Raw genomic sequence first — 14534 nt, forward strand, 5'->3', positions numbered from 1 at the left:
ATAGTAAGCTGAGGAGTTAAAAATGAGAGCTGCTCCCTCTTGGGAGCCATCCAGGGGTACCCATGCCCTGGTATCAACTTCCCAGCTCCTTTGATATGAGACTGTTATGTCCTAGCCATTTACATTTTTATAAATGCAGGAGGTGGGGATTATAATTGTACTTCACTTCAGCTATTAAAATGGATTCTACATCTTGTTACAAATAATTCAGAGACAGACAATATGATCAGTCAGAGTTGTTGAAAAAAATCTAAAATTCCTGTCTAAAGACCCCTTAAAATCAATTTGAGGGGGCAGCTGGGTAGCTCAATGGATCGAGAGCCAGGCCTAGAGATGGGAGGTCCTAGGTTCAAATCTGGCCTCAGACACTTCCCAGATGTGTGACCCTGGGCAAGTCACTTGACCCCCATTGCCTAGCCCTTATCATTCTTCTGCCTTGGAACCAATACACAGTATTGATTCCAAGATGGAAGGTAAGGGTTTAAAAAAAAAATCAATTTGAGATATTTAGCTCATTAAATTCTCAAAAGAATAACCAGGTTAACCAGGTTGACAGAGTCCATCATTACCTCATAGGTGACAATTTAACAAAGCCAAAATGGAAGAAAAAGCTGGTTATGGGTTTTTATAATATTTTACAATATTTTGTTCAGTAGTTATAGGGGAAAAGTAACAGAATATATCTAATAGTAAAAACATAGTAGGTTAAAATGATTCAGTGTAACAGAATAGTATTGATCAGATTAATATATGAACTTAAAACAACAAAATTAAATCATAAACAAAACAATCAGCAAAATATAATAAAATACAGAGACTTTCATAAAATAATGGAGTCTGAAAAGGCTTAAAATTTTCACCTCCAGTCTCTTTAAAGTTCTTTCCCTGGGATCTCCCATAGTGAGGGAGAATATGGGGAAGGAATTCCAAACTGGATGAATCTTAAGAGACTGGGCAGGCCCAAAAGGCAAAGGGTTGTAGGGAGATGAATTTCTCCCCTTAATCTCAGGCAAGATAAGTGAAAGGATCAATGCACTCATGAATGGTAGAAGCTGTTTGAAATAAGTAATGCACTGTTTTTTCATAGAATGCACGATGCTTATAATTTACTTCCTGTTTGGAAGAGTAATTTCTTTCTTCCCTTCCCTCCCCCCCAGGTCCTCTGCCATGTGGAGGCTAATTATTGCCTAGGGAAAGCAAACTGAGGTCTTTTTACCAGCTTCTTGGCAGCAGCAATCAGCAGCACCAAAAGGATAAGCAACAGAGGTAGCTACCAGGGTTGGGCCCAGGGCTGGGGCTGGGGCTGGGGCTGGAGCAGGAGCAGGAGCAGGAGCAGGAGAAGGAGCAATCAGGATCAAGAAGGTCAGGAGTGGATGGCTGGGACAACCCATGAGGCTGGATCGGCAGCAGTATCAGCAACCCTAGAGGCAGCAGCTCAAGCAGATGGGCCAGAGAAGTGAGTTATCTCCTCTTCGCAAAGAGACCCCTGGCTAAAAATAGCTCAGCTGGTAGGGAGAGTGACCAGGCAAAAAGTAGGGAACGAAAAAAGGCAGAAGCTCCAAAGAGAGTTCAGAGTTTGCAAGGGTGAGTAGGGTGGGCAAAAAGCCTTGGCAGGAGGAATGTGGCTTAAAAAAATTCTATCTAGGCTATCTTAAAAACAATTGAGAGATTTTTCTCATCCCTTCTGGTTGCCATCAATGTAAAAATTAAAATTAAATCTCAAATAACAAAATATTATATTTTAGGAGGTTTATTAATGATCATCAGAAATAAAGGAATAAAGAGGATTCAAAATAAAAAACACATGCCCATTGCTGATCAGCCAGTTCAAACACCTGCCTTACCACCACCAAACTTGGGACAGGAAGTAAAGAGGTGAGACCCTCCACGTCCCTAACTAATATCCCCTATCTCAAGGAAGTACATAATGACAGGAAATCAGTGGGCTCACGGGAAATGTAGTTCTTTTTTTAGGGTAACAGATTTTCAATTATACAGGGGGTAAGGGTAAGGGAAGAGGCTGCTAAGACCTGAGCCAAGGAGCAGGAGTGGAGAGAAAGCATAGTACTGTACAGTAAAGCTAACACAGGTTATTTTAGAATATAGATTTTTTTTCAGAATTCTTTAAATAAAATTTACATAATATGAATTTACATAAAATAAGAAATGTATTTGTGATCAACAGGTCATTAAGCATGGTCTATAGAGGAAAAAAATAGTTAACCGAATAGACTAAAATTACCTGATTAAAGAATGTTAGCATTCAACAGGACCTGTAGGGCATGCACCCTAAAAGTTCAATTAAATTTTAGAAAGCATTTTAAGGGCTCAGAATATGCATGGCACTAAATGGCATCTGAGGTCCTTTCCTATCTTACTAGTGTGAACCTTAAAAATTCCCAGACCCTACTTCATAAGATTGGATTAAGACCATTCCCCATTTGGGCAGAGAACTCTACTTAGATCAAAAATGTGAGAACTCTACTTCACCTACTTAAGTCTGCCCTAGGGGGAAGATAAAGTTGTAAACTCTTTTCTGAACAATGAAAAGTACTTAAACCCATACTTATAATAAGGCAAAAAGTTCTTAAGATAAGTACCTATAAAGGTCAAGCAACTTGTGAATTTACAAGGAACAAAGAGCTGAGAAACTTACTCAGAGCTTTCCTGGTGTGAATTACTCAAAAATTTACACCTTCTTAGGTGTGGACTAAGAATGGTCTGTCCTTTGAAAAACGTTTACTGTGATTGGTAGATGGAAGAACTTAGGGGAGGTGACATAGGAGAAAATTCCCTATATAAGGAGATGACAGGCTCTTAAGAAAGACAAACAGTCTCTAAGGAGGCTGTTGGGAGAGAGCTCTGGAAACAGGCTCTTGGGACAGTCTCTGGCTGGAACTCCCTTTGAGGAGGACTTTGGCTGGAACTCCCTCTGAGGAGACTCTGTCTCTCTCGGGTCTCCCTTGGAACAGTCAGCTGGGAAAGGCTGCCTTGAAGGGTCTCTCTGGAGACTCTCTCGGGAACATTCGGATTCACATTCAGATTCAGATTGAGGATTGAGCTGGTGAAGTCAGCTGAGATGATGCTGGCCTGGTGTCACTAGAATCCTTGCTTGGACAGATCTTATGGTGAGTAATTAAGGACTGACTGATCTTTTTCTTAAGGGCTTAGGCCTGGGTTGGCCAGGGCTGCCCTGGGCTGGTCTATCCTTTTCTCATTATTTCCCATTTTCTCCCTTTCTCTCCTTATTCCACATTTGTATTAATTAAATTCTCTATAAAACCCAGTTTTTGACTTGGGTATATTTCATAATTGGGAATATTTTCCCTGGCGACCACCTTATATATTGATTTAAAAACAAGACACTGTATTGAAACCATATTTTCTGTGGTCACATTTACTCACCCATTCTTATATCTACTACAATTTAACAATCCACTCTTTTAATCACTACAGTTTATAACTCAACCATTTTAATTAATCTTATAACCTAAAGACAAAGATGAAAGAATGCCTGTAGTCCAGGTGCTAATGTTCTTCTACCAGGAAGATAAGAGGTACACATATATAAGGGAATGTAAAATAATGGAGAAGGAAAAAAACTAAAAACTGTGGGGAAACAAGAAAACCTTTGCAAGAAAGAAAGAATCTAAGCTGAGCCTAGAATTAAGGAACTGAGGAGGTAGGGGCTGAGGAGTGGAGGATTCTGGAAATGAGAGGTAACTTCTACAAAGGCACAGAGTTGGGAGCTCGAGAAACTGTTAATAGGCCAGTCTGGATAGAATATAGAGTGCAAAAGGGAAAATAATGAGATAATTAAAGGCAGCAAAGAAACATCCTGGTATGGTGGGCTCTAAGTTCATGCTGAGGAATCTGTATTTTATCCTAGAAACAATGACAGTGACATGGTCAGACCTGTACTTTAGCAGGGTGTTTTGGTAGTGGAAGGATTGGAAAGCAGAGAATGGAAACAGGGAAAACAATCAGAAAGTTATTGCAAGAGTCCAGGGTGAGAGGTAGTAAGTGCTATCTGTGTGAGTAGAAAGTAGGGTACAGATGCAAAAGATGCTATGAGAGAGAAAACTGACAGAAATGAGGGAAGGGATGAAACAAGGATCACTCTGACACTGCAAGCAGGTGACTGAAAGGATGGTGGTACCCTTAATAGAAAAAGGAAAGTGTAGAGAAGTGGTTTTATGGGGGAAAATGACAAGTTCTGTTTTGTGAATCTCTGTACTCTTCTTCAAGGTCTGTAGGAATACATGCTTCCTGATATTTGTGGTCAGAAGGATTATCCTATGACTTATGTAAAGGAATTTAAACAAAAAGCAAAAACTATTGTGCAAAAGAGATATAGGAGATTCTTGATACCTTCTCAAATGAATCATATTTTTTTAATAAAAATATCTGTATTCATATTATAGTTTTAGATCACTTCCCAAAGTACTTTAGATGTATGTATACCTGGCTAGGTAACTATACTCATTTGGATCAAAACAACTATGGCAATATGGATAGGTCACTAAGGATGGACCTCAAGGACTATCTATAGTTAGTCATTGGTGCCAAAGGCCTGTCCAGGTACAGTGGTACCTTGATACATGAGCAACTTAAATCAAGAGCAATCAAAATATGAGTAGTCACAGATATTTGAGTGGATATTTTAATCACAAGCTTCCGCCCATGGGAGGAGCCTGAGGTGAATGAGGTAATCTTTATAAGCAAGATTAAGGAAATGTTGAGGATTTGGGAAAGAATTAAACAGTTTATTGAAAAGACACACACAGAAAAAGCTGCAACAGGTCATGCGTTGGGGCTGTGTGACGACATTTGTTTCACACGTTATCGAAATGTTCTGAAAGGGAGGAAGAAACAAACTTTCATGGAAAGGTTTTTGTTGAAAACAGCCTCTAAATGAAATTGAGCAAAGAGTGGCAAAGCAGTCAAAATTCAATGAAGAAAATGATAAGTAAAAAAAATAAAAATAAAAAATAGCAATTAAGTTTAGCAATGAAGTTACATATTATTAAGTAATGTGTAAGGTCAATTTTGCATTTAAATGTAGTGTTAACGTGTGTAGAGAGTAAGTTATGTTAAGCAATAGCTCACGTATTGAAAACCTTCTCCTCTACCATCTTCGCCTGACCTTGAAGGTAAATAACATTTCATAAGCAAGTTTATTTCTTTACATTCTTTCTTATTATCTATAAATATATTAATTTTGTTATTTATAAAGTACATTTTCATCTTTAAAAGCATATAAACAAAAAATTTGCATAGCTTTTTTGGGCCTAAACAGATTAATTGCATTCCCATTAATTTAAATGGGGACATTTGATTTGACACACGAACAAACCGAGTTATGAGCTTGGTCATGGAATGAATCAAGACTCGTGTGTCAAGGTACCACTGTACTTCATGCAGGCCCCATAAAAGTCCAAAGTCGGATCCCACCTACAACTGACTGTCATTTTACCCAACAAGGAAGGGCCCCACCCTGCAGCAAGGCTATGCTCTGTGTCAGGGGCCAGAAACTGCCTTGGGACATGGATAGCTTGCCTAGGCTCACTGGTAGTTAGTACAAGTATTATCCTCAGATGGATTAGTAAGGCCTGGAGAGGTCTGATGGCTAGCAAATGGGAGAGTCTGGACTAGAACTTAAGGCGTCCTGATCACAAGCCTATGCTCTGTTTTTTTACACTTTATAATGCTAGAAAAATCACTGGACTTGCTGTCAGACATCCAGTGACCTTAAGAGCATGGTTTGAGTCCTGAGTTTGCCTCTCATGAGCTACATGGTCTTGGGAGAATTACTTAACATTGATAAACCTCAGTTTCCTTATCTGTGAAAGGAGAGGATTGGTAAATGGCCTCTGTGGCCATTTACATTACAGTGTTTAATTTGCAATCTTACGACTGACTGCCCCAGCAGAGCTCACCTTACTTCCATCAAATAGGCAAAGGCGTATGTGCCTGCTGAGGATCTGTAGGCTTACTCCTGGAAGAGGAATCATTTTACAGCTCCATAAGGTTAGAATCAATGATACACGGCTTGGTCGAGGTTTAATCTATGAAAAAAAAATTTTTACATATGTTTGTAAAAAATTTTTTTTATAATTCATATCTGAATTTTTAGAATTCATACAATTCTCCATATATAGCATAGTATATTTATATTTATTATTGATAAACTGAACACATTATTAAACTCAGCTATGAAAAGACTTTAAAAAGGAGGAAAAAAGACTCTAAATTTATAAGAAGAAACATAGAGCTCACTGTCTGGTAACTACTTTAAAATTCATGTTAATAGACCTGTGTGTTAATGATACAGAAAGTATTTGTTATTTGGTTTACAACAAATGATAAAAAACAAAAGCATGCAACAAAAAAAAGTTCATGTTAAAATTTTATTGTAATTTAGTTTATTTTATTACTTGTAAGTACATTAGTGTGGGTTCATGCTTCAGTTATTAGACTATGAGTTCCTCAAGGCAGGTCTTTTGCCTTTCTTTGCATCCCCAACACTTAACAAAGGGCCTGGCACATATTAGGTGTTTAATAAATGCTTACTAATCAAGTGTCAGACTGATAGTGAAAGGGTAGATTTGCTGAATTCTAAGGCTCCTTCCACCAGGGCTGTGCTGGAGCCAGCTTTCAGTGTGTGCATTTATACCTTAGAAATCAGCAAAGATTACAAAAGTACAGCTCGATTTATTATTTTGTTGATTGTCCAGAGACTAAATTTAAAAGAATGGTGGATAAAATGCTTAAAATGCAGGTTAAAATTTAAAGGGCCATATGTATAGGAAAGAAGTTAGAAATGGCAGTTCATGACATTTGAAACATTTGATCATTATAGGGATGTTCATTATTTTTGTAATGAAGAGAAGAACCAGATTCATAGACAGATTATAAATGATAGAAGCCATGAAAAAGGAGTAAAGATGGTCATTTAGGGGGACAGTTAGGTAAATTAGTGGACTGAGAGTCAAGCCTAGAGATGGGAAGTCCTAGGTTGGCCTCAGACACTTCCTAACTGTGTAACCCTGGGCAAGTCACTTAACCCCTATTGCCCAACCCTTACCGCTTTTCTGCTTTAGAACAATACACAGTATTGATTCTAAGATAGAAGGTAAGGGTTTTTTTTTTTTTTAATGGTCATTTATATCTATTAACATGACTTAAAGGGAATGCAAATATAGGAAAATATATTGCAATGAAACCTTCAAATATTCAGTTTTTAATAGTAGGTGGGGCAGTCAAGATTGAGTTCTTTGTGTTCTCTTCTTTTAAATAATACATTATCTTAAGAAATATTTACTGAATGTCAATCATGTGTAAAGTACCAGGAGTGCTAAGAAACATACAAAGAGGAATAGAGCATGTTTACTAAAAATCAAGGTTCTATTAGAGAAGATAAAAAAAATGATGCAACGTAGAAGAGGAAACTTCAATAAGAGAGGTACAGTGTGCTAGGTTAATCTCGTAGAAAGACCAAAGGAACCCAGAGAATGTTTCATAATGTTATAAAAACAAAGCGGTTCTAAATTATTTATCATTCTTCCTTTCAACTTAAAAACAGGTAGTTTAGAGTCTATATCCTTGGTTCCAGGCTGCCTGGTAATACTCTAGCACTTTGCTGTATATCTCTATCCCTTTGAGGGGCAGTCACAAAAGTTGCTAAGAATTTATAGTTAGGAGATGGTTGGAATTGGAATTAGGATTGCTCACTCTCTCTCAGCTCTCAGTCAGGCTATTGCCAAAGCCTGCTGATCTCACCTTTGTAATATCTCTTAAATATGTCCCTTGTTCTCCTCTGACACTCCACCCTCTAGTACAGGCCCTTATCACATGCCTTGATTATTACACTAGCCTGCTGGTGGGTTTGCTGGTCTCAGGTCTCTCCCCACTCCAGTTCATTTGCCTTTTATCTGCTAAAATGATTTCCTAAAACATGTCTGATCACACCATTGCCCCACCCCTCTCCCATTGGTTTCCCCTAATCAACAAAGCTCATTGGCTCCCTATTGCCTTTAGGAGCAACTATAAAATGCTCTGTTTGGCATTCGAAGCCCTTCAAAACCTGGCCTACTCCTACCCTTCCAGGATTCTTATACACCTTATTCCTTGACATCTACTCTTCCATTCAGTGACACTGGCCTCTTGGCTATTCCATGAATAAGCTGCTCCATCTCTTAACTGCTGGCATTCTCTCTGATTGCCCCCCCCCAACCCGGGATGTCCTCCCTCTTCCACTCTGACTACTGACCTTCCTGGCTTCCTTTAAATTCCCAACTAAAATCCTACCTTCTCCAGGAAGATTTCTCCAACTCCTCTTAATTCCAATGCCTTCCTCTGTTAATAATTTCCTTTTTATCCTGTATATAGATTGCTTTGCATATATATTTTTTCATGTTGTCTCCTTTATTAGATTGTAAGCTCCTTGAGGGCAGGGGTTGTCTTTTGCCTCTTTTTGTATCCCCAGTGCTTGGCACATAGTTTGTGCTTAATAAATGTTTGCTGAATGAATGGGTAATTGGAGGAGGAAAAATCATCTGAAATAGCTCTTTACATAAACCTTGACCACCCTCTGCCACCCTCCTTGATCTCATTCATTAGGCTTTAGATAGGAAGAGGAAAAAGAGAAGAGAAGGCAAGGGGAGAAGTAAGAGTTCTCTGAACAAGTTTATACTTGCTAAGGAGTAGGAAGGACAAATTATCAAAATTGCTTTAAAAAATCAGGTGTTAGAATCCCCAATTTCAAATACTAGTTCCAGGAAAGACAGCCCAGTAACGGTCTAGCCCTTTACTCTCTCAAAACAGCAAAATCACAAAGTATATCTAACTTTTTCATTACAGTTTAATAAAAGTTATGCCAGTTTAACAAAACAGAAATATAAATGACTTTTTCTCCCTAATGACAGCAAAACTGTAAATGACAGAAAATGAAAAATGAATACAAATTTGTAATAAATTATATATTACTACACATCCATAAGAAAAAAAAAAATTAACCTGCAATGTATTATCCATTTTCCATATTGAGGATGAACTTTATTCATATACTTAGGACTGTACCTAAATCTAAAAAATGAGCAATTTTTCTGATAGTAAACACTTACAGTGCCTTTTTCAGGATCCCATATCATATCTTTAAAAGCCAGTTGTGAAGGGGTAAGTTCAGGCTGTAAAAAGCAACTTGCTTGAAACTGATTCCCTGAAAAAAAATTTTCATTTTTCATGAATATTCTTGCAGAGAAAGAAGAGAATGCATGATGAAATAATGATCTTGTATTATATCACCATCAGTTATCATATATTATCCCCTGGATGTCTGGTATTGTGCCAGGAAATTAAAAAGGAGCTACAATGAATGAATTAAAAAAACAACAAAAAACAGTGTCATTAAGCTCCAAGGATCATATTGTTTCATTTTTATTAGTCTCTTTTTAAATATTACTTCAGTTTCCAAAACCCTACCCAGATAGCCCTCCTTATAACAAAGAATAAAAGCAGGGAAAAGGAAGTTCAATAAAATTAACCAAAAAATCCAACAAGTTGGACAACATATACAGAGTTCTGCAACCCACATATTCTCCTACTTTTGCAAGAAAGGGAAGGTGTCCTTTCTTAATTCTCTGTTGGGATCAGATATGGTCATTGTACTCTAACCTTGTACATAGCTACAAAATGTTTTGTTACCTATCTCCTAAGTAACTGTGATTGATTGTGAAAGCTGACCAAAGTAACAATGATTCTCCTACGTCAGGGAGAACTAACCTCTAGATCACCCTGTTTATATCATTTATCTGTAGCAACAATAATTCATTTGACTATCTCCTTAGGCTACGTGTCTTGTTAAGTTCCATGGAAACATATATGTATAAAATTGATTGTGTGCCAAAGAAGTATGTACTTGAAACCCTATACAATAAACGAACCTCCATGCTATGGCAGAACTCTATGTGACGCCTATGCACGTGGGCCTGAACACACAGTGCTTCTCATCTCCATTACTCGACCAGATCATCACATCTAGACAGCGTGAGCCCTCACCCTCAGGGAGACCTCTGGACGTCTCCCAAAGGAAACATTTTCATATAATTCTATCAATGTTTCATTGTACTTTCTTGAAGTGGCAAAGAATAAAGAGAGGCAGTGTAGCATTGGGGATAAAGGGCTAGTCTTGGAATCAGGAAAACCTGAATTCAAGTTCTGTCTTGGATATATATTTGCTATATAACCATGGGCTAGTCATTAAGTCTTGCAGAGTCTCAGGCAACTCTCTAAGACTGTAAGTTACAGAGGAGTAAGATAGGATACAGATAGGTAGCAGGCCTGGAGTCAGAAGGAATCCTCTTCCCAAGTTCAAATCCAGCAGTTGGGTAACTTTGGGCAAATCACTTAATCCTGTTTGCCTCATTTTACTCATCTAGAAAATGAGCTGGAGAAGGAAATGGCAAACCCCTCTAGTATCTTTGCCAAGAAAAAGTCAAATGGGGACACAGAAGAATTGGATGCCACTGAAATGGCTGAACAAAAACAAAAACAAGGTTCCATATGGAGACTTCCTTACACTAATGAAATCACAGGTCCAAACACCTGTTTCATCCCCTTTAAAAGAGTGATTATAAATGCATTCATACTTAATAGCTCAATATTCTACATACATTTTTATGGTAATATTGAAATGTGTTTATAAAAAATAGCAGACATGGGATGCAATGAAAAGGTTGGAGTCAGAAAGCCCAGGTCAGATACTTATTACCTGTGTGATCTTAGGCAAGTCACTTACTATACTCTGTAGGGTGGGGTGAACTCAGTTTCCTTATCTATAAAATGGGGATATTATAAAAAACTTTTATAGTCCCTTTTGGGTCTAAATCTGTGATGTAACATAGGTTCATGGTTTATAAAGTGCTTTACAAACATGATCTAATTTAATCTTCACAACCAGATTACGAGGTATTTACTACTAGTATTTTCCTCTTTATTTCCACATGAGGAAAGGTTCAATGACTTTTTTCATGGACAGACATCTACAAATTGTCAGGTGAGGGATTTGAACTCAGTTTTTTAAGAGTAGAGCTAATTGCAATTGCATTATGCTTCTCTCAATTTATTCTTTATTTATAGAAACCTGGTGATGATTAATTATTGTAAAGTTTACATAAATGATCTGAGCTATTTGAATTCATTTTTATTTTTTTCAAATATCACTTCAATGTTTTGGTCTGATTAGAATATATCAGTAATATTTTTAAAAATTTGCCAGTATGAACAAACATAAAAAAGAAGAAATTTACATTTTTTAACTACTTCTGGTCATTTTTTTTCTTTCAAACTAAAGGCTTTTTGAAAAGTATGTTGATTCACAAGCTAAGATGAGAGATCTATTCAACAAATCAGTCTATTTTATTTCATCATCTAATAACTTATCACATTTATCATCTCAAAAATGATTATCAGAACTCTGTGAATGTGCAGTGTACATCATAGAAAACTGAGAAAAAGAAAAATGAGAAAGCCATCCCAGACTAATAATTAGACAAACATTTTGCATGTCAAATCCCCTAAAATTAGAATTTGGCTAATAATTTTTTATCTCAAAGAAGAGCAAAAAGCTCTCCTCTCTTCTAGGAATGAAGTCTATATTAGAAATAACCAGATGAATTATCCAGGAAATCTGTTATTAATGTCTCAGAGAAATTAGCATACAAAAGTTGTTTGATTTCTAGGCTAAACAACTAATACCTCAAATCTTACCTTCTTCTAAAAGCTGGAAAAGCATTGATGGTCGAAACCCTGCAGGAATAGCTCCCATAGAAGTTAAGACATCAATAGTGTTAATCTAGTTATTGAAAAAAAACTATAGTTATTTTTATGCCCCTTTCTCCAAACCTTTTAAGTCTTTCTTCTTACAATGGTGATATATTTCTATATATATATATATATCAACAAACATATATACAGACACACATATTATGTCAGTGAATTGGAGAAAGCAAACAACTTCATTATGAATTTTGTAAAGAATAATTAGCAGTGAATCACAACTACTGCCAGGAAATGGTCTGTCTTCTTTCCAATGTCCTACCATTGTAGACACCTACTGTAGACACTTACTCTTCAATGAAATGTTCCATATGCCACAGGCATATCCCTCTCCTATTGTCCACTCCTACTCCCAACAAAATTTAAAATCTTGTTCTTCATTCTCTCAAGATATTGGGATGTGACCAGCTAACTAATACTATAAATTAAGTTGAGGTGTAGTATTAATGACTGTAAATGGCTTTGTGTTATCATCCTTCCATATATCCCTTCCTCAGGATAATATGTACATTTAATAGACATCTTAAACCAAAGAGAAGGCCAAATGGTAGGATTTTCAGGGAGAGGGGCAACCAAGAGAAAAGATACTAGGAACCATGGGCTCAGAAACTGTCAAAGTAGGCAATGTAAAGAGCTGTCTATTCTAACTCTAAGGTTCTAATTGAAAAAATGCTTCTTAGATCACAAGGCCACTAAACAACTTTTATCTAACTTGTGTACCTCATATTCTTCCATATTTGAGCACAGTACCTTACTTAAGAGTAAATACAATCACCTTCAGTCTCATTCCACTTATTAAAATGAGACATGATTAATATTGGAGGAAAGATACCAACCTCTGTCATAGCTTTTCTAATAGCACTCCAATGAGAATCAGTTCTGAGGACAGAAAAAAAAAATTTTAAATCATATAAACATAAAACAATCCAAAAAATTGTGTCTCCTTATTGACAGTTATTCAACACTTATTTAGCTAGTAATGAACATACTAAATTGTCAAAGGATGCTGCAAATCCAATGCCTTTGGAGTAAAACCATGGGAAGATAAAATCTTTCACTCTGAAAATGTTCACTAAGTTAAATTGCTCTTTTAACGTTCAAAAGAACTAACACTGAAAATATATCAAAATTTAAAGAAATTCAAGTTAATTTTTTAATGAAAAGAATCAAATAAATTTTCACCGTGTTTTGATCTCTGTTCCATTAATTGTTTCATCTATCACTTCCACATCTTCTTCACTTTCCTCTTCACTGTATTCCTGGTCATCTTCCTTTTTAACACAGGGCTAGAAAGAATTAAAATGGGATTTTTTTTTTTTACTATCCTCAGAACTAAATTTATATTTTAAAAAACTTAGCAACATCATTTTTTAAAAAGATGCCTCTCTGGGGCCAGCTAGGTGGCTCAATGAATTGAGAGCCAGACCTAGATAGAGATGGTCTGGGTTCAAATATGACCTCAGACACTTCCTAGCTGTGTGACCCTTGGCAAGTCAATTAACTCCCATGGCCTGAACCTTACCATTCTTCCACCTTAGATAGAACCAAATGCAATATTGATTCTAAAATGGAAGGTTAAGGCTTAAAAAAAGACGCTACTACAAGTATAGAGGGTCATTTTATGGATGTACTATAGTTAACATACACATTTGTATGTGTATAAATATACACACATATATATGTGTGTATATATATATATATATACATACATACATACAAATTTCCCATGCTTCTATTCCTTTTGATTTAAAGTGATTTTACAGATCAAGAGTTTCTGCAACTACATAAAAGAGAAACATGGGCCAAAAAATTTTGCAATAAAAATGAAAGTACAGATAAAATGAAATTGAAAAATAAATATTAGGAATAAAATAAATATACATGCTTACCTCCAAGTAGGTTTTGGGAACAAGACCTTTATTTCCATGAATATTTTTAGCTATCCACCAGCCATCAGGCTTCTTTTCTAGTATGAGAAGAATTTCATCTTTCTTAAAAAAACAAAATAAGCCAAGTACTAATTAGAATGTCATTACTTATGCTTCAAAGTATGCTAAAATTTTGATTTTTCTCTGACTTAAAATTTAACCTACTCTAATCTTACCATGATTTTAAATTACATTTTCAAATGGAATTTGAAAGAAAATTACTATTAGAAACAAAGTTAATGAAGAATTTGTTGTATAAGCTGATTTATTGGAAAGTTACATAAAATTCTACATCAATTTGCTTCTTTTTATAAAAATACCAATATAATATCATATTATGAAGCTTAATAATTAACATTAATCAAATTTAAATTAATTATAATTACATTTTTGGCTCATCTTCACTACTAGAAAGACAAATTCTCAAGCTTCTTTAGTAAAATGTAATATACCCGTATTCTCCCTCTCACTTCTGAAATAGTCTGAGGTACAGTTACTAAGGAAGACACCTGAAATAATTTACTTTTTGTTATATTCATGTCAGCATTAAGAATTACTAAATAAACAGACCCAATTCTTCCTGTCATCTTGAGTCAATCATACTATCATAGCTAAAAAAATATATATGTACATATATATTTTTTATATACATATATATAAATATAGTTAAGAGCTGCTAATAAGCTTGTAGGAAATTCATTATCCCTCTTGGATTCATCTGTCAAATGAGGGGGATTAGATGAATTGATTTCTAAAGTTCTTTCAGTT

General features: G+C 36.0%; 1 protein-coding gene across 3 annotated transcripts in view; it reads right to left on the bottom strand.

Moving 5' to 3' along the window:
* NPHP1 (nephrocystin 1) overlaps positions 1-14534 on the bottom strand; it is a 57681-nt gene that overhangs the window by 29378 nt on the left and 13769 nt on the right. For all 3 annotated transcript variants that reach the window (XM_007476571.3, XM_007476570.2, XM_016425287.2), the window contains exons 6-11: positions 13728-13829; positions 13021-13124; positions 12675-12717; positions 11770-11854; positions 9126-9220; positions 5940-6068 (exon numbers count right to left, since the gene is read on the bottom strand). In XM_007476571.3, coding sequence (XP_007476633.1) covers positions 5940-6068; positions 9126-9220; positions 11770-11854; positions 12675-12717; positions 13021-13124; positions 13728-13829 — 558 coding nt within the window. The remainder of the gene's footprint in view (positions 1-5939; positions 6069-9125; positions 9221-11769; positions 11855-12674; positions 12718-13020; positions 13125-13727; positions 13830-14534) is intronic.

The sequence above is a fragment of the Monodelphis domestica genome, chromosome 1 (genome assembly GCF_027887165.1).
Source record: "Monodelphis domestica isolate mMonDom1 chromosome 1, mMonDom1.pri, whole genome shotgun sequence".
Lineage (NCBI taxonomy): Eukaryota > Metazoa > Chordata > Mammalia > Didelphimorphia > Didelphidae > Monodelphis > Monodelphis domestica.